This window comes from Bombina bombina, chromosome 4, assembly GCF_027579735.1.
Source record: "Bombina bombina isolate aBomBom1 chromosome 4, aBomBom1.pri, whole genome shotgun sequence".
In the NCBI taxonomy this organism is placed as follows: domain Eukaryota; kingdom Metazoa; phylum Chordata; class Amphibia; order Anura; family Bombinatoridae; genus Bombina; species Bombina bombina.
Genome location: NC_069502.1, coordinates 549,656,557 through 549,682,328, shown reverse-complemented (window position 1 = coordinate 549,682,328; position 25,772 = coordinate 549,656,557). Strand labels below are relative to the sequence as shown.

General features: G+C 38.9%; 1 protein-coding gene across 1 annotated transcript in view; it reads right to left on the bottom strand.

Annotated features, from left to right (window-relative positions):
• The window catches only part of LOC128656538 (cytochrome b5 reductase 4), a 1,054,602-nt gene that overhangs the window by 647,249 nt on the left and 381,581 nt on the right, over positions 1–25,772 (bottom strand). The window contains exons 6-7 of the mRNA XM_053710489.1: positions 19,882–19,936; positions 1,876–1,933 (exon numbers count right to left, since the gene is read on the bottom strand). Of these exons, the coding sequence (XP_053566464.1) occupies positions 1,876–1,933; positions 19,882–19,936 (113 nt within the window). The remainder of the gene's footprint in view (positions 1–1,875; positions 1,934–19,881; positions 19,937–25,772) is intronic.

Here is a 25,772-nt window from a genome sequence, read left to right as displayed (position 1 = left end):
ATTATGAGCAAATATCCTTGAAAATGATGTCACTTTTAAAATATATATATATTGTTAGTCCAATAAAAAAAGTATTACTATTTATTGCAATACTCTTGTTATTTTGGCCTCAATTAAAAATCAACATTCTAGCTAAAATATTAATTAAATGTACGCTATATGTTTGTGTATTTGGAATAAATGTATGAGGTGATTTAAGGCTCAAAATATTTTTATCAGAAATCTATTTTTTATTATAAAAAGAACAAAGCTTTCAAGCACTATATATCACATATATACTGCATATATCAAAATATTATAATGTAATCCTAATTAAAAAGGGCATTTTTTTTCATTGGATGCAGACTTAAATAGCAGTGGAGATCAGTAATATGCTTGAAAAATGCTGACACTGTCAGCTGAAACACATTGCAGTTCACTGAAGCTGATATGAAAGACGTACTATAGTGTCCTTCTTAGCTTTTCATAGGCCATAGCCACACACACACACAGCCGGTGTTCTATCAAATTTTGCTACCTATCCAATTTTCCTACCACGGCTAACGTGCATGCCCAAATGATGTAATCACATTCCCAAGCTGATCTGTGGAATGTGCTGACATACATATGTTCATGCGCACTTAGCAGGGTAGTGCAATTTGATAGGGGTAGAACAGCTGTGGAATGTGATGACGTCATTTGCACATGCGCGTATGAAAATTTGATAGAACACCTGGCTCAGTATCTGGCAGCTTCATCAGCCATGTTTAACCTTCTAAGACATTGTACACGTTTCTAAAAAGATCACCTAACTTAAGTCTTGCTGTGTCTGGCTTTTTCTACCCTATTGCCACATGATTTCTATCTTAAATAACATCAGATACTGCTGGCCTTTAAATAGTAAGTCTACCTATGAAAAAACCTCCTTGGCAGAAATGGTATGCAATCAAATGCATGGATTTAATCTATTTTAGTTACCTGCTCCCTTTAAATAGGATACATAGGATAGGATAAAAAATAGTTCATAATGAATGAAAGGATACAATCTCTGTGTCTAGAGTGTTCTAGAGATAAGGACAGCAGGGAAGTGGGGGATAAGAGGTGTCAGAAACAAATGGAAAAAGGATACAAAAGGAAAAGGAAAGAAATAAAGAAACAAACACGTAGGAAATGGAGAAGAAAGAAATAAGGTGATAGAGTAAAAAGAAAATGGAAGAAACAGATTGACAAAAGAAGCAGAAAGAAAAAAAGGAGGAAGAATGTGAAAAATAATAAAGAAATCAATAACAGAAAATAATTTAACTATATATCACTACCTAAACCAGAACTAAATGAATCATGTAAACTAAATAACTTAAATCATACAACCCCTTGAAAATTAACAAAAGCTCTCATATGGATAGATTCATCTGAGGCAACAACAAAAGCACATAAATCACTGTTTCAACTTTCTCTTCACAGTAAAAGGCATTCTAATGAAAAAAAACATAATCTGTTCCTTGCTTTATAGGGAACAGAACAATGAAGTTCCTCAGCAAATATACACAGATCTTTGAGGGTTAAAACTAAGGACTACTCTTACACCAGGAGGGCTGGTGATGTAAGTACCTAAACAAAGCTAATAGCAGCACTGACGGAGGTAGGGGAATGGCTGGACTGTTGCAGTCACAAGCAAACTGTATTCACTAGTCCAGCGCTAGTACAATGCTACAGTCCAACATGACCGTAAATATAAATACAAACACGGGTTCTGTCAGCAAGGGAATGGGTATATCTGGTAAGAGTGAGTACAATGAGAATGTATCCAAGAAGACATGACCCCACAAGCGTTATATGTGTTACTACATACTTATACACGTATATCTTTATATGTCTAAATTAGTCATTTGTTCGTACCTTTTGTTTGGTGTAGATTACAAGTGTGACTGTAGAATCTGTTTGGAACCAGTCATATCTGGGGGGGGGGGGGGGAAATAATAAAAATATAAAGTTATGACAAACACATCATCCATTAACAATTTCATCTAATAAAGATATATAAGAGCAATTGAAGATAATTTCTTTTTAATATATATAACAAACACAATATATGTAATTACTGTACAAACAAATTAAAACGAAAGTCCAAAAGGCTGAAAATCAACACTGAAAAAAAAAAAAGTTATACAAACAGCTATTCCTTTACATTTTTGAAAAAACAAATGTTTCAATCTATTTAGACACACTGACACAGTACACACCAAAATGTGTGACTCATAAAAGTGATTATAACCACAATAATGTATAATAAAAAAATAAAAAAAGCCACTACTATCTCCTATCATGGAAAAAGTCGAGTCGTCCAGCTAAATGACTCCAGACTCACAGCCAATCTTCAGTTATTTATTAAAAGTATCCAATACATTTTCAAGTAAAACTCAGTGTAAACCAATAAAATCGCTTGATCATGATGTGTTTCTCAAGCCCTGTGAGCAACAGTATAGCCATTTCATCAGGTCCAGAATGAGTTAGCCAGATGACTCAAAGGGTCCAGTATATGCACTGAGAGCATTTGTTTGGTGTATTGTAATACGTGCGTACCCAAAAATAAGTGGTTTCAATATGTGCACAGTAGTCTGCATTTGTGTTTTCCAGATTACTTTATATTTATAGTAGAACCATGTTCAGGACTGAAGTATTTATAATATATAGGCTTCTTGGAGTAGGTATAAACTCCCCAAAGTGTTCAGAGATTTCTCTCCCTTTATATACATATATATATGTATAATAAATGAATTCCACTCACCTAATAGTTCCCTCATCTAACTCTGTATTAACCTGTTTCTCAACCTCCTACACTCCTAGATTGCAAGTTCCCATGGGAATAGGGCCCTCAATTCCTCCTGTATGTGTTGTAAAATTGTGTCTTGTCTCTCATATCATTATCTTCTATAAATGAATAGTACTTATGGTCAGCGCTGCGGAATATGTTGGCGCTTTATAAATAAAGTATAATAATAAAATAATAATAATATATATATATACTTCCTGCTGGCATTGGTATATATATATATATATATATATATATATATATATATATATATATATATATATATATATATATATATATTGATCTCAACTGAGATGTTTCAGAAGCAGACCAGATAAATGCCATACACAAGGAAACAAAAAGGTATATGCAGAGCTGGTTTTATTTGCAAAACAAAAAAAAAACTAAACAAACTGAAAAAACTGAAAAGTAATAAGAGCAAAAAAAAGTAACAGGGAGAAAACAAGAGGTGCAAAAGATTAAAAATAAAGCCGCCACCAGAAAAAAAGAAAGGGTGGGGTCCTGTGGACTCTCATCACCATGAAAGAAAATAATTTATCAGGCAAGCATAAATTATGTTTGCTTTGACAGGTGGTGAAAGTCCACAGTCCATTACTCCTGAGAAACGTATACTCTAGCAGTGAAGTCCACGAGTAATGAGGGAGGGAGAAGTTTTTATTTAAAAAAACACACACAAAAAAACAATACTTAATTTAGACTTTTTTATGTAAAACATGAAAAGTAAAAAAACAAAAACTACATCAACTACATCAATAGTCCAAATTTCCATTTTGAAAGATGGAATCCTACAAATTTGTTCAGAGCTTTCAGATGCAGAACTGGTCTGAAAGTACCATCCTTCTTTGGAAAAATTAAGAGATTTAAAGGAAACCCCATGATCTGTTCCTGTAAAGGATCTGAAACAATCACACCCATAGCTTCCAGATCAGAGACAAACTGGAAAAAATCTTGAACTTTTACAGGATTCCTTGGAACATTGGACAGAAAAAAACTTCTTCCGGGAAGCCTTGCTATGAATCCTGTTTGATATTCCTTAGAAACTATATTCAAAACCAAGGGAACAGACTGAAATCAAGCCTCCTGAAAGAAGCTTAATATGCCCCCTACCAGAACTTCTGGATTGGGGGTCGCACCTTCGTGCAGTTTTGGTAGACGGGGTAGATGTCTTGCCTAGCTTTGACTTGTTCAAGTTAGCACTAGGTCTCCAGAATGAACCAGAGGTGCCTTGCTTCTGAGCAGAGGAGTCAATCTTTTGTTCCTTATTCTGACGAAAGGAACGAAAACGATTAGAAGCTTCATTTTTTTTCTCTAGACTTTTTGTCCTGAGGAAGAAAAGCCCATTAACCTCCAGTAACAGTAGATATTAAAGAATCTAAATCAGAGCCAAACAACTCCTTTCCCTTAAAGGAAAGAGATGAGAGTCTGGAATTTGACACCATATCAGCAGATCAGGATTTAAAGGGACAGTATACACTCATTTTCATATAACTGCATGTAATAGACACTACTATAAAGAATAAGATGCACAGATACCGATATAAAAATCCAGTATAAAACTGTTTAAAACCTTAATTAGAAGCTCTCAGTTTTGCTCTATTGAAAAGCCCACTGCAAGTGGGAAATAAGACACTCTCCCCTCTGCCTTCTTTTGCATATGAAAAGACCCTTTACACAAACAGGAGCAAGCTGGAGTAGGTAGCTGACGGTATTCTCATAAAACTTTGGGGCTTGGTTAGGAGTCTGAAAATCAGAGCAATGTTCTTTAAAAATAAGCAAAACTGGGGGGCTGAGCCAACCGCCAATGCTGCAGGACGCATCGCTTTAGAGCTCCCGACTCTAAACTGCCTAAAATGCTAGTGTTTACACATAAAAAGTCTGTTCAAATCCCCTAGATTGACCAACATTCCACTGAAGAAGCCGGGGAAACCTTATTTGACTCACATCGCTAACCTCATTGAGCGCGGGGAAAATATGGGAAGCTGAAGGCCTACTGGAACCCGACAAAGTCTGGACTTATCAAATCACGCTAGTGTCGCAGTTACTCAACCTGCTCTAAGGATACACGAGCTGGGGTACTGGGTAGATCATTTCTCACTGCCTACGTTTTTCCTCATAGAACTACTTACCTCCCATCAAGGCTGAGATCGCCAACTACAGTTATTGACATGGGGAAGGCTACAGCAATTATTCAGGAACTATTGGTGGATTTAGAATACAAGATGGACAAGAACTTTGATAACTTGACATATCTAATACAGCATATAATTACCGATCCACGGGAGCCTCGACCAGAGATGGTTACTGGCTCAATAGCTCGAGGATGTGATACAGAGCTACCCGTGGTCATTTCTGAGAGAGGGGGAAGGTCTATTTATGCACCGCAGAAAATACAAGGGCGGCAGGAGCTACTAATCACGGTTCCTCCTTCGGGAGATGCGGCTGGCGCCCAGTGGAGAGATTGGGACTGCAGCTCCTCAGATGAGATTGCCGTGGAGATCGCTGAGTTTCGAAGTGGACTTCCCATGATTGCATGTTTGGCAGCAAGTGTTCAGACGGACTTGGAGGTCTCCTTAGGTTCTCAAGAAGGTCACTGTGACTCATGTTCTGTCCAGACTTTGATATCAGCTAACGGAGCGTTTCTTTTGAGTAGAGTTGAGGTTAGATTACTCAGCAGGCCATTTGCTGGTGTTCCGTCTGCCAGGTTCTGGCTCAGTCTGCAAAACAATCTCTATGCTTTGATTCGGCATAGAGTCGGAATAGGCTAAGACGCAGTAACTCCAATATCCCCTGCTCCGCTCAGATATTTACCAGTTAGCCCACTGGGGAAATGGACCTATGAGCTATTTTTATGAGACAGGATGATCTCATTTATGCTTATTCAGACTACTAAACAGTTGAATGTATGTAGTTTTCTAGCCAGCCCTTCGTAGCTAAATGTTTGTGTACTCTAACAGTGGGGTTCACATTATGTGTAAATTCCCAGACGATGAAGGATAGTATGTATACCGGGAACTGTTTTCAGGGAAACAGAGTGTATCCTACAGGGCTTACACTTATCCATTAAAATTATGGAGTCAGTTGATTTTCCTACTCTAGTGCAGCAACTTGTATTTATGGGGACATTTTCTCATACCTTTCTTCTAGGTTCTTGGGAAAAAACAAAATTTATGCTTACCTGATAAATTTATTTCTCTTGTGGTGTATCCAGTCCATGGGTTCATCCATTACTTGTGGGATATTCTCCTTACCAACAAGAAGCTGCAAGAGGACACCCACAACAGAGCTGTCTATATAGCTCCTCCCCTAACTGCCACCCCCAGTCATTCAAACGAAGACAAGCAAGAAAAAAAGAAGAAACTATAGGGTGCAGTGGTGAATCTAGTTTAAAAATAAAAAAAAAACACCTGCCAGTCCACGGCCCGGGCGGGCCGTGGACTGGATACACCACAAGAGAAATAAATTTATCAGGTAAGCATAAATTTTGTTTTCTCTTGTAAAGGTGTATCCAGTCCACGGGTTCATCCATTACTTGTGGGATACCAATACCAAAGCTTTAGGACACGGATGAAGGGATCGACAAGGCAGGAACTTAAACGGAAGGCACCACTGCCTGTAAGACCTTTCTCCCAAAAATAGCCTCCGAAGAAACAAAAGTATCAAATTTATAGAATTTTGAAAAGGTATGAAGCGAAGACCAAGTCGCCGCCTTACAAATCTGTTCAACAGAGGTCTCATGTTTAAAAGCTCATGTGGAAGCTACTGCTCTAGTAGAATGAGCTGTAATTCTTTCAGGAGGCTGCTGGCCAGCAGTCTCATAAGCTAAGCGTATTATACTTCTTAGCCAAAAAGAAAGAGAAGTTGCCGAAGCCTTTTGGCCTCTCCTCTGTCCAGAGTAGATAACAAACAAAGCAGATGTTTGACGAAAATCCTTCGTAGCTTGTAAATAAAACTTTAAAGCACGAACCACATCAAGATTGTGTAATAGACGTTCCTTCTTTGAAGAAGGATTAGGACATAGTGAAGGAACAACAATCTCCTGATTGATATTCTTATTAGATACCACCTTAGGAAGAAACCCAGGTTTGGTACGTAACACTACCTTATCTGCATGGAAAATCAGATAAGGGGAATCACATTGTAAAGCAGATAACTCCGAAACTCTTCGAGCCGAGGAGATAGCTACTAAAAACAGAACTTTCCAAGATAAAAGCTTAATATCTATGGAATGCAAAGGTTCAAACGGAACCCCTTGAAGAACTTTAAGAACTAAATTTAAACTCCATGGCGGAGCAACAGGTTTAAACACAGGCTTGATTCTAACTAAAGCCTGACAAAACGCCTGAATGTCTGGAACCTCAGCCAGAAGTTTGTGCAAAAGAATAGACAGAGCAGAAATCTGTCCCTTTAAGGAACTACCTGACAAACCCTTCTCCAATCCTTCTTGGAGAAAAGAAAAGATAATATCCTAGGAATCCTGACCTTACTCCATGAGTAACCCTTGGTTTAACACCAATGAAGATATTTACACCATATCTTATGATAGATTTTCCTGGTGACAGGCTTTCGAGCCTGAATTAAGGTATCAATGACCGATTCGTAAAAACCACGCATTGATAGAATCAAGCATTCAATCTCCAAGCAGTCAGACGTAGAGAAATTAGATTTGGATGTTTGAAGGGACCTTGAAGTAAAAGGTCCTGCCTTAGCGGCAGAGTCCATGGTGGAAAGGATGACATGTCCACCAGATCTGCATACCAAGTCCTGCGTGGTCACGCAGGGGCTAACCACATCTCTCTTGATACTTCCTTTCTTGTCGAGAGCTGCAAGAGAATGACTGGGGGTGGCAGTTAGGGGAGGAGCTATATAGACAGCTCTGCTGTGGGTGTCCTCTTGCAGCTTCCTGTTGGGAAGGAGAATATCCCACAAGTAATGGATGAACCCGTGGACTGGATACACCTTTACAAGAGAAATAAACACTACTGCAGAACCTGTCAATATGTTCATAATCCTACTGCTTGTTAATAACCTAATGCATTTCTATAATCCTTGGACCCGTATTTCATTGTAGGTCCTCCACCTGTTTTAGTTACTGTACACACTTATCATCTAACCTAAATGTGGCATAAATCAGGCTTAGTTATTTACTCTGTGCCTAGATAACCCTGGTAATACTTAAGGGAGCTCAATTTGAAGTACTATTATCCCCTAGCCGTCTGTTATCCCAGATAACATCCTTTGGGCATGAAGAATGGAATAGTTCTAAGGCATAGGACAGTCTGCTTACAGTTTATTCATAATCTGTTTTATATCTATGATTTGAGATTTACTTGTTATATACTTAACGCTGAGTAGCTATATAGATAAATGTTAATAGATTTCGAGGATGTGTGGGAAAACTCATAGCAATATATTTTATGTCACCCTTATTTCACCTTGATATATTGGAATTCATACACTTTATTTCATGTCAGTAGCACCTACATTTTTGTAAAAGATCAGTACTACATTTCACTACATATTTTTCATTGTAAAAGATAGATATGTGATGTGCTTTTATTGGGGTACCTCTAAGTTTCATTTGTCTTTATGTTCCCCTGGACCAATGCTGAGGCAACAGACATGCAAATCACCTGCTGTAGGTAGAAGGAATTCTAGGAGACAAAACCTTTACTGTTTTGTTTGTTCATCTCAGCCTGTTCTGCTAGTTTCGGCCGGATCAGCGGATTTGGCACTATTATCCTTAATAAAGGCGAGGTATAGCACTATAGAGAGTTAACGCAGATTTTAAAATTAATATTCTGCCTACACAGATAAGTTTATAGCCTAGAATAGCTCCTTTGAAAGCACAATTTTGAATTGTGGACGTACTCATTTTGGGTGATATTATATATACTCATATTTGTTATCTTTTGCTTGTATTTTTCCTTTTCCCACTTGTAATCGTATGTTTTGAAGCGAGTACATAAAAGGTCTTACTTGCAGCATAATACTATATTGGGAGTTCTGATGCTCTCCGCACCTCCCCTACCCACTTCTAATGATATATTTAGTCGTAAAATTATTATTTTCTGTATGGGTGGGTGTTGCACGCCCAGCATTTAATACAACATACGATACATTGTTACATTAGAACCTTGACACCTCTTTTTCTCTGTCTTTTGGACTACTACTAAGCGGTGTTTACCCGCTGAAGTTAGTCAAACTGGGATACCCTATTTGAGGGGCTCCCACATGTTTAAGATGAAGGTGTCAAAAACTTTTAGACTATTTTGTGTATTAGACCAATGTTATTGTAGTTTTGTATCTATGTTTTTTTTTTTTTATGGTTATCATTTCTATATTTCTGCTGCCTATAACAATTGGTTCAAGTTTGATCCATCGCATTAACCATTGTTCATAAGCCTATATTGAAGAAAATGAGATTCCTAAAAGACTTGCATAGCATGTGGTCTTCATACATGTGTATGCTCATGTTGATATGCAATTTATGTTGTGTAAACAAAGATGTATCTATTAGATTTGTGTTGCTAACTGTAACCCACTCATCATGCCTGTATTGCAACTTACTATTTTGTTCTACTTCTTTGTTGTAACTATGTTCAGAATCTCAATAAAAAAAAAAAAGCAAAACTATACATTTAAAAAAAAAGTTTATGGGCTATATAAATAGATCATCTACAAAACATTTATGCGAAGAAAAAATATGAGTGTATAATGTCCCTTTAAGCCATAAGGCTCTCCTGGCAAGGACTGCCAAAGACATGTTTTTGACATTAATTTTCATAATATCAAATACAGCACCACAAATTAAAAAGAGATGGCATTCTTGAGTAAACCCAAAAGATTTGCACTAGCACAGTCATCAGAATAGTGCTCTGAAAGACTAGACAACCAGTAAGTGGAAGCAGCCACCACATCAGCAATAGAAATAGCTGGCCTGTGCAAATATCCTGCTTGTAAAAAGGCCCTTCTATGAAAAGACTCAAATTTTCTATCTAAAGGGCTTTTAAAAGAAGTACTCTATTTCAAAGGAATAGTAGTGTGTTTAGCCAAAGTGGAAATGGCCTCATCAACTTTGGGAACAGTTTCCCACAAATCAATATTAGCAGCAAGTAAAAGATATAACTTTTTAAACCTTGCAGAAGGAAGATGGCTCAGACAAATCCCTAGAAATCATGTCAGAGACAGCATCAGGGATAGGCAAAACCTCAAAGAGATTAACAACAGTCAATTATAAGGCTCATCATAAGAAACGTTAGGATCTTTAACACCTAAAGTAATTAAGAACTCCTTTAAAAGAGAATTAATATGTTCAACTTTAGATAAAAAAGGGGAAATATCAGGCTCAACAGCGGTTGAAGAGTCCTCATCGCCAGAGAAAACTTCACCATCTAAAGACATAACAGTATCCCTGGATTCAGGGCACATAGAACTTCTGAACTGACCCTTTACACTTGTTTGAAGATGGGAGAGTAGCCAGCACCTCAAACGGCAGCCTTGATAAAAAGTTTTGAAATAAACTCACTGGTACAATGGGGGCTAAGTCAAACCGCAGAAAAAAGCAGGAGACATTAACATAACATCCGAAGAGCACATAACGCTCATCAGAGAGAATTGATTAATTTTTGTGAAAATAACTAACAGCTATAAGGAGTTTAGTGCCCCAAAAAACCTGACGTGCGCATCGCCGAGGACGAACATGCGCTAACCCAACGTGCGTAAATCGGACGCGCAAAGGAACTATAGAAGACTGAAGGAACATGCACTAGCCCGACAAGTGTTAAACCGATATGCTCAACCACGACATGTAAACCGAGAAGCCGATGCAAGAAATGTAAAGTGTGCCAAGAAAAAAAAATTTTTGTGGCACATGAAACAAAAAGGGAATAGTGAAAAGGATTCTGTCCCAGGGCCAAATATATTAGCAAATATTTATAAAAACTAAAAAAGTGCCCATAACATAGCTATAGAATTGTCTGCAATGTTTAATAACTTATACTTCCCAATAGACACTTGACCACCAGCAAATAAGCAGCAGACAGAAAAACTAGTACTGAGACATATCAGCAGAGTTTAAGAAATAGGAGTATATTGTAGATCCATAACGGGAGGTAAAAGACAAGTTCCTGCAACCAAATATGGAAGGTTTATGAAACATTTCCCATGAGGTGGAAAAAGAATCACAAACCATACCCCATATACATCCCTCGGACAAGCACTGTACTCTGAAGGGAAACCAAGCCTCAATATAGACTGAAAACCCCTCTCTCTGAAGAATCAAATGCACATCTTCATTCTTTAACAACCTCCAGCAGAGGTAAAGACTGAAGTATGTGTGAGGTGGGAGGGGTTTTATTGAGGTCTTGGGGTTTGGGAATTTTTGCCTCCTCCTAGTGGAAGGGAAGAGTAATTTGCAGAGGTAATGGATAGTAGACTCTCACTACATGTATGTAAGAAAACAAGTTTTTCTCTGAAATCTCCGAAAGCAAAGCAGTTTCTGGGTTTTGTTGGGGTATCTTTTGCCTAGTAGTCATGAGGGACTAACCCTCAAATGATGACTAGTGGGGGCTCATCATCCGATGGAAAAAATATAAATAATTTACAGCCTGGAATAGAGAAACAGTAATGAAACGCCAATGTGTTCAGATCTATAAAATCAATATATGGCCAAGAAATACTTTTATACATGTAAATAAACAGTTTAATTGCTAATACATATTATTCGTTTTTCATACAAACTTTAACTCTACTTTAACTCTACTTGATTGGGAATAATGCCATTTTCCCCAATGATTGTATATTGTGAAGGGTGACTATTAGTTGTGTTTTTAAAGTAATAAAAAAATCCTCATTGTACAGTAGAAGAATGAACCAGGGGTCCCGATTTATTATTGCCCCCATGCCTATATGACACGTGATCGAGAAGCAAAGACAATTGTTTGTTGCAGAGATGGGGCTGTCATATAGCATACAAGACCATACAAGACTCCCTCACCACAAGATCACCTGCATGCCTGTCAGGTTTTTTTTCCCTGTTTTGTTTGCCATGTGCTGCTGGCTGCCATTTTACTCACCTCTCTTCCTGACTATGGTGCATTGTGGGGGATGCTACTCATTTCCTGCACTTCCTTTTATGGCCAGGCTGGTGTGCATCATCCGTGTGAGACAGGATGCAGTCTCAGAATTGTGATGTCATCACTTATTATTTTAAGGGCCTCTGTTCAGTATGCTTTGCCTTTGCGTTGTCTCAGACCTGTTTGTGAGAGTTCCTGTGTATTATCTGGCTGCCTGACGTCCTTCCTGGTTCCTGATCCCTGGCTTGTTCCTGACTCTGCTGTTTTCCTTGTTCCTGATTCCGGCTCGTCTGACTATTAGCTTTGGCTCCTGACTCGGCTCGTCTGACTACCTGCTCTGGTTTTGACTCCTGGCTTGTTATTTAACTTGTGGACTTTTTATTATTTTTTGCTATTAATAAATGAGTGATTATTTTTGTACTTCTCGTCTCAGTCTGATTCCTGGCACCCTGACATTACGCAAAGGCCATGAATCCTGATGGTGCTAATTATCCACCTTTACATGCTATCATTTCCAGGATGGATGTACAGGATCACCGCTTGGATCAATTTGCACTAGCCCTGCAAACCCTGCTGACTCGTACTGCACATTTGGACCAAAGTGTCCCGCAAGTTATGGCTGCTCCTGTTTCCGCTGCTGCACCTAGTCCTACCAGGAGCATGTCCGGTTCTGCACCTCTACCTCAGCGATATGGAGGCGATCCTATTCAGTGCAGAGAGTTTTTGAACCAGGTGGGCATTTTCTTTGAGATGTTACCTCAGGAGTTTCCCTCTGACAGAGCTAAGGTGGGATTTCTCATCTTGTTACTCTCTGACACAGCTCTTGCCTGGGCTAATCCCTTGTGGGAGACTAATAAACCTGTGATTTCAAATTACCCTGAATTTGTGGCCTCCTTTTGAAGGGTATTTTCAATTTTAGAATCATTTATTTTTTAATCATCAGTTTGGTAATCTTTTATATACTTAGTCTCAAATTAAATCTTACTTATTTAATAAAAATCACATTTTACTTATTTTGTAAATAATTAGAGGAAATTTATTATTTTTTGATTCTTCTTATATATATGTGGATATATGTTTTTAGAGGTGCATATGTGGATATATTTTTGTGTATATATGTATTTTTATTATATGTCTTTTATATATATAACCTATGCGATCATTTGTGCAATACCCTTATACTCTCATATACCGAATGCCAAGCAAATACTACTAATATAAATGTTGTACTGCTGCTCAAATAGAGCATGTTATAATGGACACTATAGAGTTAAAAAGGTGTTACAAGATTCGAGCCTATAAAAGGAAGCATTAGACCACCTGTAAGTCATCTTGATAAAGGCACGCTGTGCTGAAACGCATAGAATGACTTACAACCTATGAACCACTTGCAATTGGATTGCCTGAGAATATCAGTGAACTATTTGAATTTGGTACATTTTTCCAGGATCCGGATTGGTCACTTGAGTCAGGTGACGAAGAACACGTACACGCTGACAGCGAAGACGCTGAAGCCACGCTTAGGAGTGAACTGATACTCGGCGTGTAGTGCCCGCAGCTGATTGTCCAGGGAAAACATTTACACAGCATCGGAGCCGCTTACAGCCACAAAGTCTGTTAGGTACGTGCAAGCTCTTACACTGTAATACTGGAACATTTATTTGACTGACCGGTCAGCACTCGTTCAGTTTTTAGGATCTCCTCAGCATTACAGGATACTTACTAAGTGACATTTGGTTATCCGAAATATACACTTGGACTACAGATAACCTCTTTACCAATCACTACAATTGTTTGCTATAACCTCTTTACCAATCACTACAATTGTTTGCTATATCGAATCAAACAGACATTTACACAGACTTACTCTAATGAAACAGACCTTGCTGGATGATATTAAATCACCATCCAGTCCTTCACAAGCCCGCAGCAGTCTTTTTTACAATTAGAATTTTAACCTGCATAACTTGGTTATTATTAATACCGTCTTCTAGGATTCTATATATGTTTGATTAGTTATTAGATGTGGCCACATCTTTTTTCATTTATTGAATAACTTTATATTTATTTTATTTTTATTATATTTTATTTGATTGAATGCATTTGCCTCTTTGTGTGAATAAATACTTTAACTGAACTTTATTATTATTATTTAGCACTCCTATTAATTTATTTATTTAATAGATTTTATGGTATTCTAATTTAATTAACTGGATCATTGTTTTTAGTGATATTTTATGACCTCCTTTAAGAAGTGACACTTTTTAAGTAATACTACGTTTATTGGATCTTTCAGTATATTGGATATTTGCATATTTTATTTATAACTCAGCCTAGTGCACCACTCCTATCTTTTCTCATTTCTTTTGAAGGATATTTGATGTTCCGGCTCGCTCCTCCTCTGCTGCTAAACAACTCATGTCCATTCAGCAAGGTACAAGATCTGTTGCTCAGTATGCTATTGAGTTCCGTACGTTTGCCGCAGAGGTAGGTTGGAACAATGAAGCCCTTGTTGCCGCCTTCTTTCATGGGCTCTCTGATGCGATTAAAGACGAAGTTGCTGCCAGAGATTTACCAGAGTATCTCGAGGCATTGGTGTCTTTTTTTATCCTAATTGACATCAGACTCAGAGAGAGGCCCTCTTTCAAGGAGCGCTTGCGGAAGCCTCCTGTTCCGTTGTCTCCTACGTGTTCGTTCCCACCCATGCCTCCCTCTCCTCCCATGCCTCCTGGTTCCGAGTCACCAGGTACTGCTGAGCCAATGCAGTTGGGATTCACGCGTCTCTCCGCGGCGGAGAGGGCCTTTAGGAGGAGGGAGGGGCTCTTCCTCTATTGTGGGTTACAGGGCCACCTTTTGAAGTCTTATCCTACATGGCCGGGAAACACTCACACCTAAGGTCCTGTTGGGGGCAGACCTTGGGTGGTTTATCCTAGTCCCCGGAACCGCTTAAGGAGAAAGCTTTGGTCACGGTTGTCCTTTCTTGGGTGGACTCCTCCATAGTCACTTAGGCTCTTGTTGACTCTGGTGCTGCGGGCTATTTCATTGACAGTGCTTTTGTATCAAAGCACTCCATTCCTGTTTTGCATCGGTCCGTTCCACTTGCTATTGAGGCCATTGATAGCAGGCCCCTTAAGCCCGGACTCGTTACTCACGAAACTGCTCCGTTGTCCATGGCTGTTGGGGCTCTCCATTTTGAAACCCTCCAGTTCCAGGTGATAAAACTCTCCGCATTTTCCGGTTGTTCTGGGTTATCCCTGGCTCCAAAAACACAATCCCAGTCTCGACTGGCGCAGGTCCGAAATTTTTTCGTGGTCCCTGCAATGTATTTCCACTTGTCTTTGGAAACCAGTTAAAGTCTTGTGCACTTCTTCTGTATCTCAATTGCCAGAAGAGTACCAAGAGTTCCTAGACGTTTTTGACAAGGTGCGTGCCGGTACGTTGCCTCCTCACCGGTCTTACGATTGTGCCATAGACCTGCAACCTGGAGCCATTCCTCCTCGGGGCCGGGTGTACCCTCTGTCTGTTGCAGAGAATTGTGCTATGGAGGAGTATGCTGCTGATGCTCTGTCGCGGGGGATCATCTGCAAATCCTGCTCTCCTGCAGGGGCTGGCTTCTTCTTTGTGAAGAAAAAGGGTGGCGAGTTAAGACCATGTATCGATTATAGGGGTCTTAATCATCTTACCATTAAGAATGCTTACCCTATTCCGCTCATTACGGAACTCTTTGACCGCCTCAAGGGAGCTACAGTCTTTACTAAACTTGATTTGAGAGGAGCGTACAATCTCGTTAGGATTAAGGAGGGCCACAAATGGAAAACAGCACTTAACACCAGGAGCGGGCATTATGAGTATCTTGTAATGCCCTTTGGCCTATGTAATGCTCCTGCTGTTTTTCAGGAATTTATTAATGATGTCCTACGAGATATGTTGCAACAGTGTGTTGTGGTGTACTTAGACGACATCCTCATACACTCACCCACACTTGAGGCTCATCGTTCTGATGTTACATGGGTTCTTCAGAGACTACGTGAGAACGGCCTGTTATGTAAACTCGAGAAATGTGAGTTCCATCAGACTCACGTAACCTTCCTAGGTTATGTTATATCCGTTGCAGGGTTCTCCATGAATCCTGACAAGTTATCTGCAGTTCTGCAGTGGCCTCGCCCAGTTGGTCTTCGGTCTACTCAACGTTTTTTGGGGTTCGCCAATTACTATACTAAGTTTATTAAAAACTTTTCTTCCTTGGTCAAACCTATCACAGATATGACCCGTAAAGAGAATGATCCACTCCATTGGTCACCTACTGCCATTAAGGCCTTTGGTAGTCTTAAGACTGCCTTTGCTGCCGCTCCAGTTCTGGCTCATCCTAACCCTGTCCTGCCTTTCGTTCTTGAGGTCGATGCGTCTTGAGACTGGAATAGGTGCCCTCTTGTCTCAATGTCCTACGCCTGACAGTTCCTTGCATCCGTGTGGTTTCTTCTCTAAGAAATTGTCTCCAGGGGAGTGCAATTCTGAAATTGGCGACAGGGAATTACTGGCCATAATTTTGGCACTCAAGGAATGGAGGCATCTTCTCGAGGGTACTAGCGTGCCAGTGCTCATTCTTACTGACCACAAGAATTTAACTTATCTATCTGAAGTAAAACGTTTGTCGCCCCGACAGGCCAGATGGGCGCTATTTTTGTCTCGGTTTAATTATGTGGTCTCCTACCTGCCTGGTAGTAAGAATGTTAGGGCTGATGCCCTCTCTCGACAATTCTCGCCTCTGTCCAAGGAGGAGTCTGTACCTACTCCTTTTATACCTCCTGACCATATTTTGGCTACCATACCTACTAATTTGACTTCTCCCTTGGGGGAGGAGATCCTGGCTGCACAAACCAATGCACCTCCTGAGAAACCTAGTGGTAAGTGTTTTGTTCCTGAGAATCTTCGAACTAAACTTTTGCACACTTACCACTATCCTAAAGCTGCAGGTCACCCAGGCAAGAACCAAATGATTTGGTCTGTCACTCGACAATTCTGGTGGCCAGGTCTTCGTTCTGATGTTGCTGCGTATGTTGCCTCCTGCTCAGTTTGTGCACAGAAGACTCCTCGACGTCTTCCTGTGGGTCTTCTTCAACCTATTGCTAATGGTGAGCGTCCTAGGACACATCTTTCCATGGACTTCATTGTCGAGCTCCCTGTTTCCAATGGCAATACTGTTATCCTTATGGTGGTTGACCGTTTTTCTAAAATGTCACATTGCATTCCCTTGATGAAGCTGCCTACCGCTCAGGAGCTTGCTTCAATTTTTGCCCGGGAGGTCTTCCGTTTACATGGGTTACCCAAGGAGATAGTGTAGGACCAGGGTAGCCAGTTTGTCTCCAGATTTTGGCGTTCCATTTGTGCTCAAATGGGGATACAGCTTTCCTTCTCCTCGGCATATCACCCTCAATCCAATGGGGCTGCGGAACGGTCTAATCAAGCTCTGGAACAGTTCCTCCGTTGCAATGTCTCAGATCACCACAATAATTGGTCTAAACTGTTACCTTGGGCAGAGTTTGCTCGTAATAGTGCTAGTAATGCTTCCTCCAAGTTATCCCCGTTCATGGCGAATTATGGGTTTTAACCATCCTTGTTGCCCGATTCATTCATGTCTCAGGGTATTCCGGCTTTGGAGGAGCATCTCTGGCAACTCCATTCAACGTGGGTGCAGATTCAGGATTGCCTTCATCGTTCTATGCAGCGCCAAAAGTTCCAGGCTGATCGTAGGCATTTGCCCGCACCTTCCTACCAGGTTGGTGAGAGAGTTTGGCTGTCCTCCCACAACTTGAACCTTCGTGTGCCTTCCAATAAATTGGCTCCCCGTTATGTTGGTCCTTTTCGAATACTCCGACGGGTTAATCCTGTGGCCTACGATCTTGACCTAAATCCTGCTATGTGCATCTCCAAAAGTTTTTCATGTCTCCCTCTTGAAACCATTGGTTTGTAATCGGTTTACCACTGTGGTGCCTCGTTCTTGGGTTCCCTCCTCTGATGTTCATGCTCCCGCTCTCCTCCGTGCCTTTCATGCCCGTTTCCCCAATAAGCCTTTTGTCCTCCCGCGGGGGAGGGGTCGTTGAGGGAAGGGTACAGTCAGGGTTTTTTCCCCGTTTTGTTTGCCATGTGCTGCTGGCAGCCATTTTACTCACCTCTCTTCCTGACTATGGTGCATTGTGGGGGATGCTGCTCATTTCCTGCACTTCCTTTTATGGCCAGGTTGGTGTGCATCATCCATGTGAGACAGGATGCAGTCTCAGAATTGTGATGTCATCACTTATTATTTTAAGGGCCTCTGTTCAGTATGCTTTGCCTTTGTGTTGTCTCAGACCTGTTTGTGAGAGTTCCTGTGTATTACCTGGCTGCCTGACGTCCTTCCTGGTTCTTGATCCCTGGCTTGTTCCTGACTCTGCTGTTTTCCTTGTTCCTGATTCCGGCTCAACCGACTATTCGCTTTGGCTCCTGACTCGGCTCGTCTGACTACCTGTTCTAGTGTTGACTCTTGGCTTGTTATTTGACTTGTGGACTTATTATTATTTTTTGCTATTAATAAAGGTGTGATTAATTTTGCACTTCTCGTCTAAGTCTGATTCCTGGCACCCTGACAATGCCATAACTGAATAACACAAACACTTTTCATGGAGGTAGAGGCAGGATATTATGCAGCCTCTATCTCCCACTTCAGAAAAATGTATTTATTTATTTTGTTTTTCATGTGGTAGATTGATTCATATTTGAATATTTCCCCAAACTAAAGTTAATTTTCAAAAAGTGCTTGCTCTGCTGAAAAAAAAACAAGATTTTATTAGAGCAGACACATCAGAGAAAATAATCTGAAACAGATTTGTAAATGAATGCAAATGCCTACAAAATAAAGCTTTACTACAGGGGTGTGAAATGTGACAACCATAAAAGGGTAAAAGAATACACATGTATGTATTTATTTATTACTTATATATTACAAAACTATATCACTTCTAACCTTGTTGCACAATTACAAGTAAAGCATCTCTGCGAAAAACGCACTGCTAATTCTGGCATAGGCTTTTTGATTTAAATAAAAATAGAGACACTTTCCAATTATGTAAAATAGCGTGGAATTATTTTTACGTCCTTTATGACAGGAAATGTTCTTAAATTACCTGTGAGCACCAAGTTAAAATTTCCATAAATTGTTTTCATTCCACTTTTTTCTTTCTTTTTTCTTTTCTTTCTAAACTAGGGGCATCATTTTTTTACATGGGGGATTGGCAGGGGCCAAATTACATTACAATTATTGGCATAGCTACAGATTATGCCTCAAAATAAAATCAGATGATTCTCAGTTTAGGAAATTAGTTACAATTTAATTTTTTTTTTAAATGGTAGATTCCTAATTACCTAATAAGAAGTTTGGCAGTGTTTTTCACTAACAGATTAGTGATACCTGTTTTACGACCAATGGTGCTGAGGGCCACGCAGAAACCCTTTTTAGGGCCAAACTGCTTAAACCAATATATATCATTGGCCAGCAAGCTAGGGTATTAAATTGTTGTTATTAACAGATTCCAAAGGGAGCAGTTCACATACCTTTGTTTTATAACACCATGATAATTCATTTTATTTTAGATTATGTCATATTTCAATTACTTAAAAGGCATTACTTTTCTCAGATAACTGTTTATACTTGAAACTAGTCTCTCTTCTAGTATTTTTGTGTGTTAAAACCAATTCATTTTCTTATTTAAAGTTTGTAAATGCTGCAAACACATGAGAAAACAAAAGAACAAACACGTCAAACTTGGTCATTGGTCCCTAAAGTGCCAAAAAAACTGTTATACAATACAATTGCATTGTTTGTTTGAACAAGATTTACTAGATATAACATATATATTCAAATTACAGCAAAAACTGTTTGTTTTACTAGTTTTAACTTTTTCAGTTTTATACTAAGACATAGTACAATGAAGACAAAAATGCCCTTTGTTAGAGGTTTCTTACCTAGGAGTTAGCTCTGCACTGGCTGCATGTGGCGCTTTGATATTAGGTAGTGTTCCTAGAACAAGTACAATTGTAAGAGGTTAGATTGACAATAAACCACTGAAGCAGATGCCACATATAAAACACTTATTTTTAACAGACATTTCAGTTTTAACAATGCTATATGAATGGATACAACAAAACTGGAATAATAATGTACAAATGAAAGAGAAATAAGCTGTTCAAAGCTAACATACAGATAGACATACAGCCAAGAGGTACATGTTTTGCAATATTGTAAAAGGATTATAGACTCTCTAATAGTTATATAAACAACTAATAAAAAAGTGATGCATTAAACAGAAACACTCATTGTAAACCCCCCCCCCCCCCCATTGAGTTTTTATTTTTGCTAGAGAAAACTAAATGATGTTGTGCATACAAAGCCAGCCCATTTACTCTGGCTAAATACAAAGATTTGCGGCATAAAACCAAATGTATTAATGACCCGGTTAAAGGTTAAACAGTAAATACATGTTAGATAAAATTATGCATTCAAATAAAAGATTAGCCCACTAATGTAAATCATATTACTTAAATATCAAATATAACAGTGTACAGGTTTCATTTCTACATAGTAATGCTTATCTGATAAATTATTTTTTTATGATGGTGAAAGTCCATGAGATCATCAAATGAGATTACTTTCCCTGTCCACCAAGGAGAGGCTAAACACCCCTATATAACAGAGCTCTGCTTTACTTCATACTCCCAATAATCCCATACTGCACTCAGTTATGCATATGGCAAAGAAGAGAAGAAAAACACGAAACACAGGAAAGGACTAAAGCAGGGTAAATAAAGTGCAAAATCAAGTCCTACTGCCAGCTGTATATATAACATACAGGGGGGGGGGGGGGTAAGCATACATTATCTTTCATAAGATAGTAAGAGTCCACAAGATCATAACACGTGGGTTCCAATTACACAAACAGTGAAATCCAAGTGAAGTGGTTCCCAGATTTGCTTATCCTTATAGAATATCATCAAACTTCAAAACCCCACGCAGCCCCCAGCAGGCTGGTATTTGTTGAGATCACTGTCCAATTTTGCCACTGAAAGGTGTCTGCAATCAGTCTTGTGACTTGTGCTCGTCATCTGACCCAGGGAAACTTCAGAGAGAAATCTTTGTGATCTCCTTACTATTGACGCATGAGAGAGCATTGCAGGGGAATGAGAATTTTTTTTTAAAAAGGGAACTGCATCTGAAGTGGCATCAACCTAAAATGCTTAAAAATCAGGACTAATAAGGTTTCCGTATACTCTACAGCCTGTTGAAAGGAGATAGCCTGGACTAGAATAAAAGGAACCAGTGAAATACCCTGAGAATGAGCTACCATCAGCAGAGTCCCCAACACCCTGGTGGATACTCTGGGGCTAGGACAAGACCAAAAGGGAAGAAGCACAATTGGTAAACTCTGTCAAGGAGGGAAATCTTAAGAATTTCACATTATCACAGTTAAACAGGAATCTGCAGATATCCAAATACAAGGCTATAGTCACCCTGAATAGGCCTTCATACGTTAGAGGGAAGATAGTCCGTAGAGTCTCCATCTTGTAGGGTGGAACTTTTGGCAAATCGCTATAGACTTCAGATCCAAAATGGGATGACATGTTCCTTCCTTGTTGGGAATTATAAAATTGGCTCGAGTAGAAACCCTGACCAAGTGTTGCAAACAACTGCCTCCAAAATATACACAATACCTTCATTTATAGATAGGATGACACCTGAAAATCAGGCAAAGTGGATCAAGCTCTTGTAAGAGCAATATATTGTTCTGTGACCGGTGTTCCCAATGAGATTATTTTTATACGGAAGAATTGGCTGGTGCAAGCTCAAGATCTTTAGGGGTATAGATTGAGAAGAGAAGGGGACCAGAGACAGAGCCTTTTGGTACCCAGAAAGTGGCAGAAGATGCATCACAGAAGGCTACACTAAAAAAATGGAGTTCCAATGTTAACTCTTAGTCATACAGTCAAAGAATGTTCCAGCACTCAAGGTAGGTAATGCATGTCACCTAAGAGTCACTGCCTGAGACCCAAAAACAGTATAAAAAAGAGCAGGAAGGTGACAGCAAAAAACTTTTATTCAGTAATTACCGAGACAAAACAGACAGGCGATGTTTTGGGATACTATCCCTTACTCATGCCATACCTAGCAAACACATAATGAACACTTATATATCCTCAAAGCACTAGGTGGCGCTAAAGAGCAATTAACTCTTTCTTATCTCTTACAAATACATTCGGCTAGATTACTAGTTGTGCGTTAGGGTAAAAAAGCAGCGTTAAGAGGTCCTAACGCTGCTTTTTCACGCCCGCTGATATCACAAATCTTGAAGGTTTAGGGTCACCGCACACTTATTTGGCCTTACCGCAAAACGTCTTGCGTAAACTTTGTAAAGTCTTTTTTCTATGGGACTTCCATAGCACCGGTATTACGAGTCTGTCCTGGGAGGCCAAAAAGTGAGCGGTACAGCCTACCCTGTCAAGAGTCCTAACGCATTTAAAAGTCAATAGTTAAGAGTTTTATGGTACAACGCCGTAACATAAAACTCATAACTAAAGTGCTAAAAAGTACACTAATGCCCATAAACACCTATAAACTACCTATTAACCCCTAAACCGAGGCCCTCCCACATCGCAAACACTAAAATAACATTTTTAACCCCTAATCTGCGCTCCGGACACCGCCGCCACCTACATTATATTTATGAACCCCTAATCTGCTGCCCCCAACATCCCAAACACCTACATTATATTTATTAACCCATAATCTGCCGCCCCAATGTCGCTGCCACCTACCTACACTTATTAACCCCTAATCTGCCGTCCCCAACGTCGCCGCCACTATAATAAACATATTAACCCCTAAACCGCAGCACTCCCACCTCGCAAACATTAGTTAAATATTATTAACCCCTAATCTGCCGTTCCTAACATCGCTGCCACCTACCTACATTTATTAACCCCTAATCTGCCGCCCCCAACGTTGCCACCACTATACTAAATGTATTAACCCCTAAACCTAAGTCTAACCCTAACACCCCCTAACTTAAATATAATTTAAATAAATCTAAATAAAATTACTATCATTAACTACATTATTCCTATTTAAAATTAAATACTTACCTATAAAATAAACCTAAGCTAGCTACAATATAACTAATAGTTACATTGTAGCTAGCTTAGGGTTTATTTTTATTTTACAGGCAAGTTTGTATTTATTTTAAGTAGGTAGAATAGTTATTAAATAGTTATTAACTATATAATAACCACCTAGCTAAAATAAATACAAATTTACCTGTAAAATAAAACCTAACCTAAATTACAATAACACCTAACACTACACTATAATTAAATAAATTAACTAAATTAAATACAATTACCTAAATTAAATTAAATTAGCTAAAGTACAAAAAAACACTATATAACAGAAAATAAACAAATTACAGATATTTAAACTAATTACACCTAATCTAATAGTCCTATCAAAATAAAAAAAGCCCCCCAAAATAAAAAAAAAACCTAGTCTAAACTAAACTAAACTAAACTACCAATAGCCCTTAAAAGGGCCTTTTGCAGGGCATTGCCCCAAAGTAATCAGCTTTTTACCTGTAAAAAAACAATACAAACAACCCCCCCAACAGTAAAACCCACCACCCACACAAACAACCCCCCAAATAAAATACTATCTAAAAAAACCTAAGCTCCCCATTGCCCTGAAAAGGGCATTTGGATGGTCATTGCCCTAAAAGGGCAGTTAGCTTTTTTGCAGGCCCAAACCTGCAAAAAAATTAAATTAAATTAGCTAAAGTACAAAAAAAACCAACACTAAATTACAGAAAATAATAAACAAATTACAGATATTTAAACTAATTACACCTAATCTAATAGCCCTTTATTTAGAGAGAAGAGTCCACAATCTATCACTCATGGGAACTAATAACCAAGCAGTGGAGTCCACAAGTAATAACAGTAAGGGACGCATTTAAAAAAAACATTTTTCACAGATAAATTAAATCCGCAACCTCAAATAAATATAATCTTCCTTATAATTATATATATATATATATATATATATATATATATATATATATATATATATATATATATATATATATATATATATATATATATATATATAAAATAAAGAAAACAGGCAAAATATCAAACTGAGAGAACTGCCTGAAGAAACTTCCTACCAAAGGCTGCTTTAGAAGAAGCAAAACACTAAAAATGAAAAATTTTGAAAAATAAAACCAAGAAGACCAAATAGATGCCTAGCAATTTTGATCACCGGAAGCCTCATTCTTGAAAAAGTAAGAAGTTACAACTGACCTAGTAGAATGAGCAGAAATCCACTGCAGCGGAGGCAGACCTGCCTCCAAATAAGCTTTGAAAAATAAAAGATCGAACCAAAAAGGCTAAAGAAACCTTCCTAGGATCAGAAAGAACAAAATAAAAGTTAGTAGCATCATTGAAATATTAAAGTGCCCAAACAATATCCAAGTAGTGCAAAGATCTCTCAGAAGCATTCCTAGAATTAGGAAACAAATAAGGAACAAAAATCTCTCCGCTAATGTAGTCTGAAGAAACCACCTTGGGCAGGAAATCAAAATAAAGTCTGAAAAAAAACAAAATTTATGCTTACCTGATAAATTTCTTTCTTTCTTGACAAGATGAGTCCACGGATCATCATTAATTACTGTTGGGAATATCACTCCTGCCCAGCAGGAGGTGGCAAAGAGCACCACAGCAAAGCTGTTAAATATCACCTACCTTCCCTCCCACACCAGTCATTCGACCGAAGTAAAGGAGAGAAAGGAAGCAACAAGGAGCAGAGGTGTCTGAAGTTTATAACATATCAACAACCTGTCTTAAAAACAGGGCGGGCCATGGACTCATCGTGTCAAGAAATAAATTTATCAGGTAAGCATAAATTTTGTTTTCTTTCTATTGACACGATGAGTCCACAGATCATCATTAATTACTGTTGGGAATCAATACCCAAGCAAGAGTACACAGATAATAAGGGAAGGACAGGACAGGAAACCTAAACAGAAGGCACCACTGCTTGAAGAACCTTTCTCCCAAAAGTGACCTCAGCTGAGACCAAAATGTGCAATTTTATAGAATTTTGAAGAATAGTGAAGAGAGAACCAAGATGCAGTCTTGCAAACCTGTTCCATAGAAGCTTCACTTCTGAATGCCCATGAAAAATCAACAGCCCTCGTGGAATGAGCCGTAACTCTCTCTGGAGGTTACTACTAGCAATTTCATAGGCAATACGTATGATACTCTTCAGCCATAAAGAAAGAAAAGCAGCCATAGCTTTCTGTCCTTTACATTTTTCGGAGAACACCACAAATAAGGAAGAAGACTTACAAAAATCCTTAGTTACCTGTAAGAAAATTTTTTAGAGCACAAACCACGTCTAAATAGTGCAAAAACTGTTCCTTCCAGGAAGAAGGATTAGGGCACAAGGAAGGAACACCAGTCTCCTGATAAATGTTCCAGACAGAAATTTCATTATGGTACGTAAAACCACTTTATCTGGTGAAAAATAAGGTAAGGTGACTCACACTGTAATGCCGAGAGCTCTGACACTGTATGAGAATAGGAAAAAGTAAATTTATGCTTACCTGATAAATTAATTTCTTCTATGGTACGACGAGTCCACGGATTCATCCTTTACTTGTGGGATATTATCCTCCTGCTAACAGGAAGTGGCAAAGAGCACCACAGCAGAGCTGTCTATATAGCTCCTCCCTTAACTCCACCCGCCAGTCATTCGACCGAAGGTACAGGAAGAAAAAGGAGAAACTAAAAGGTGCAGAGGTGACTGAAGT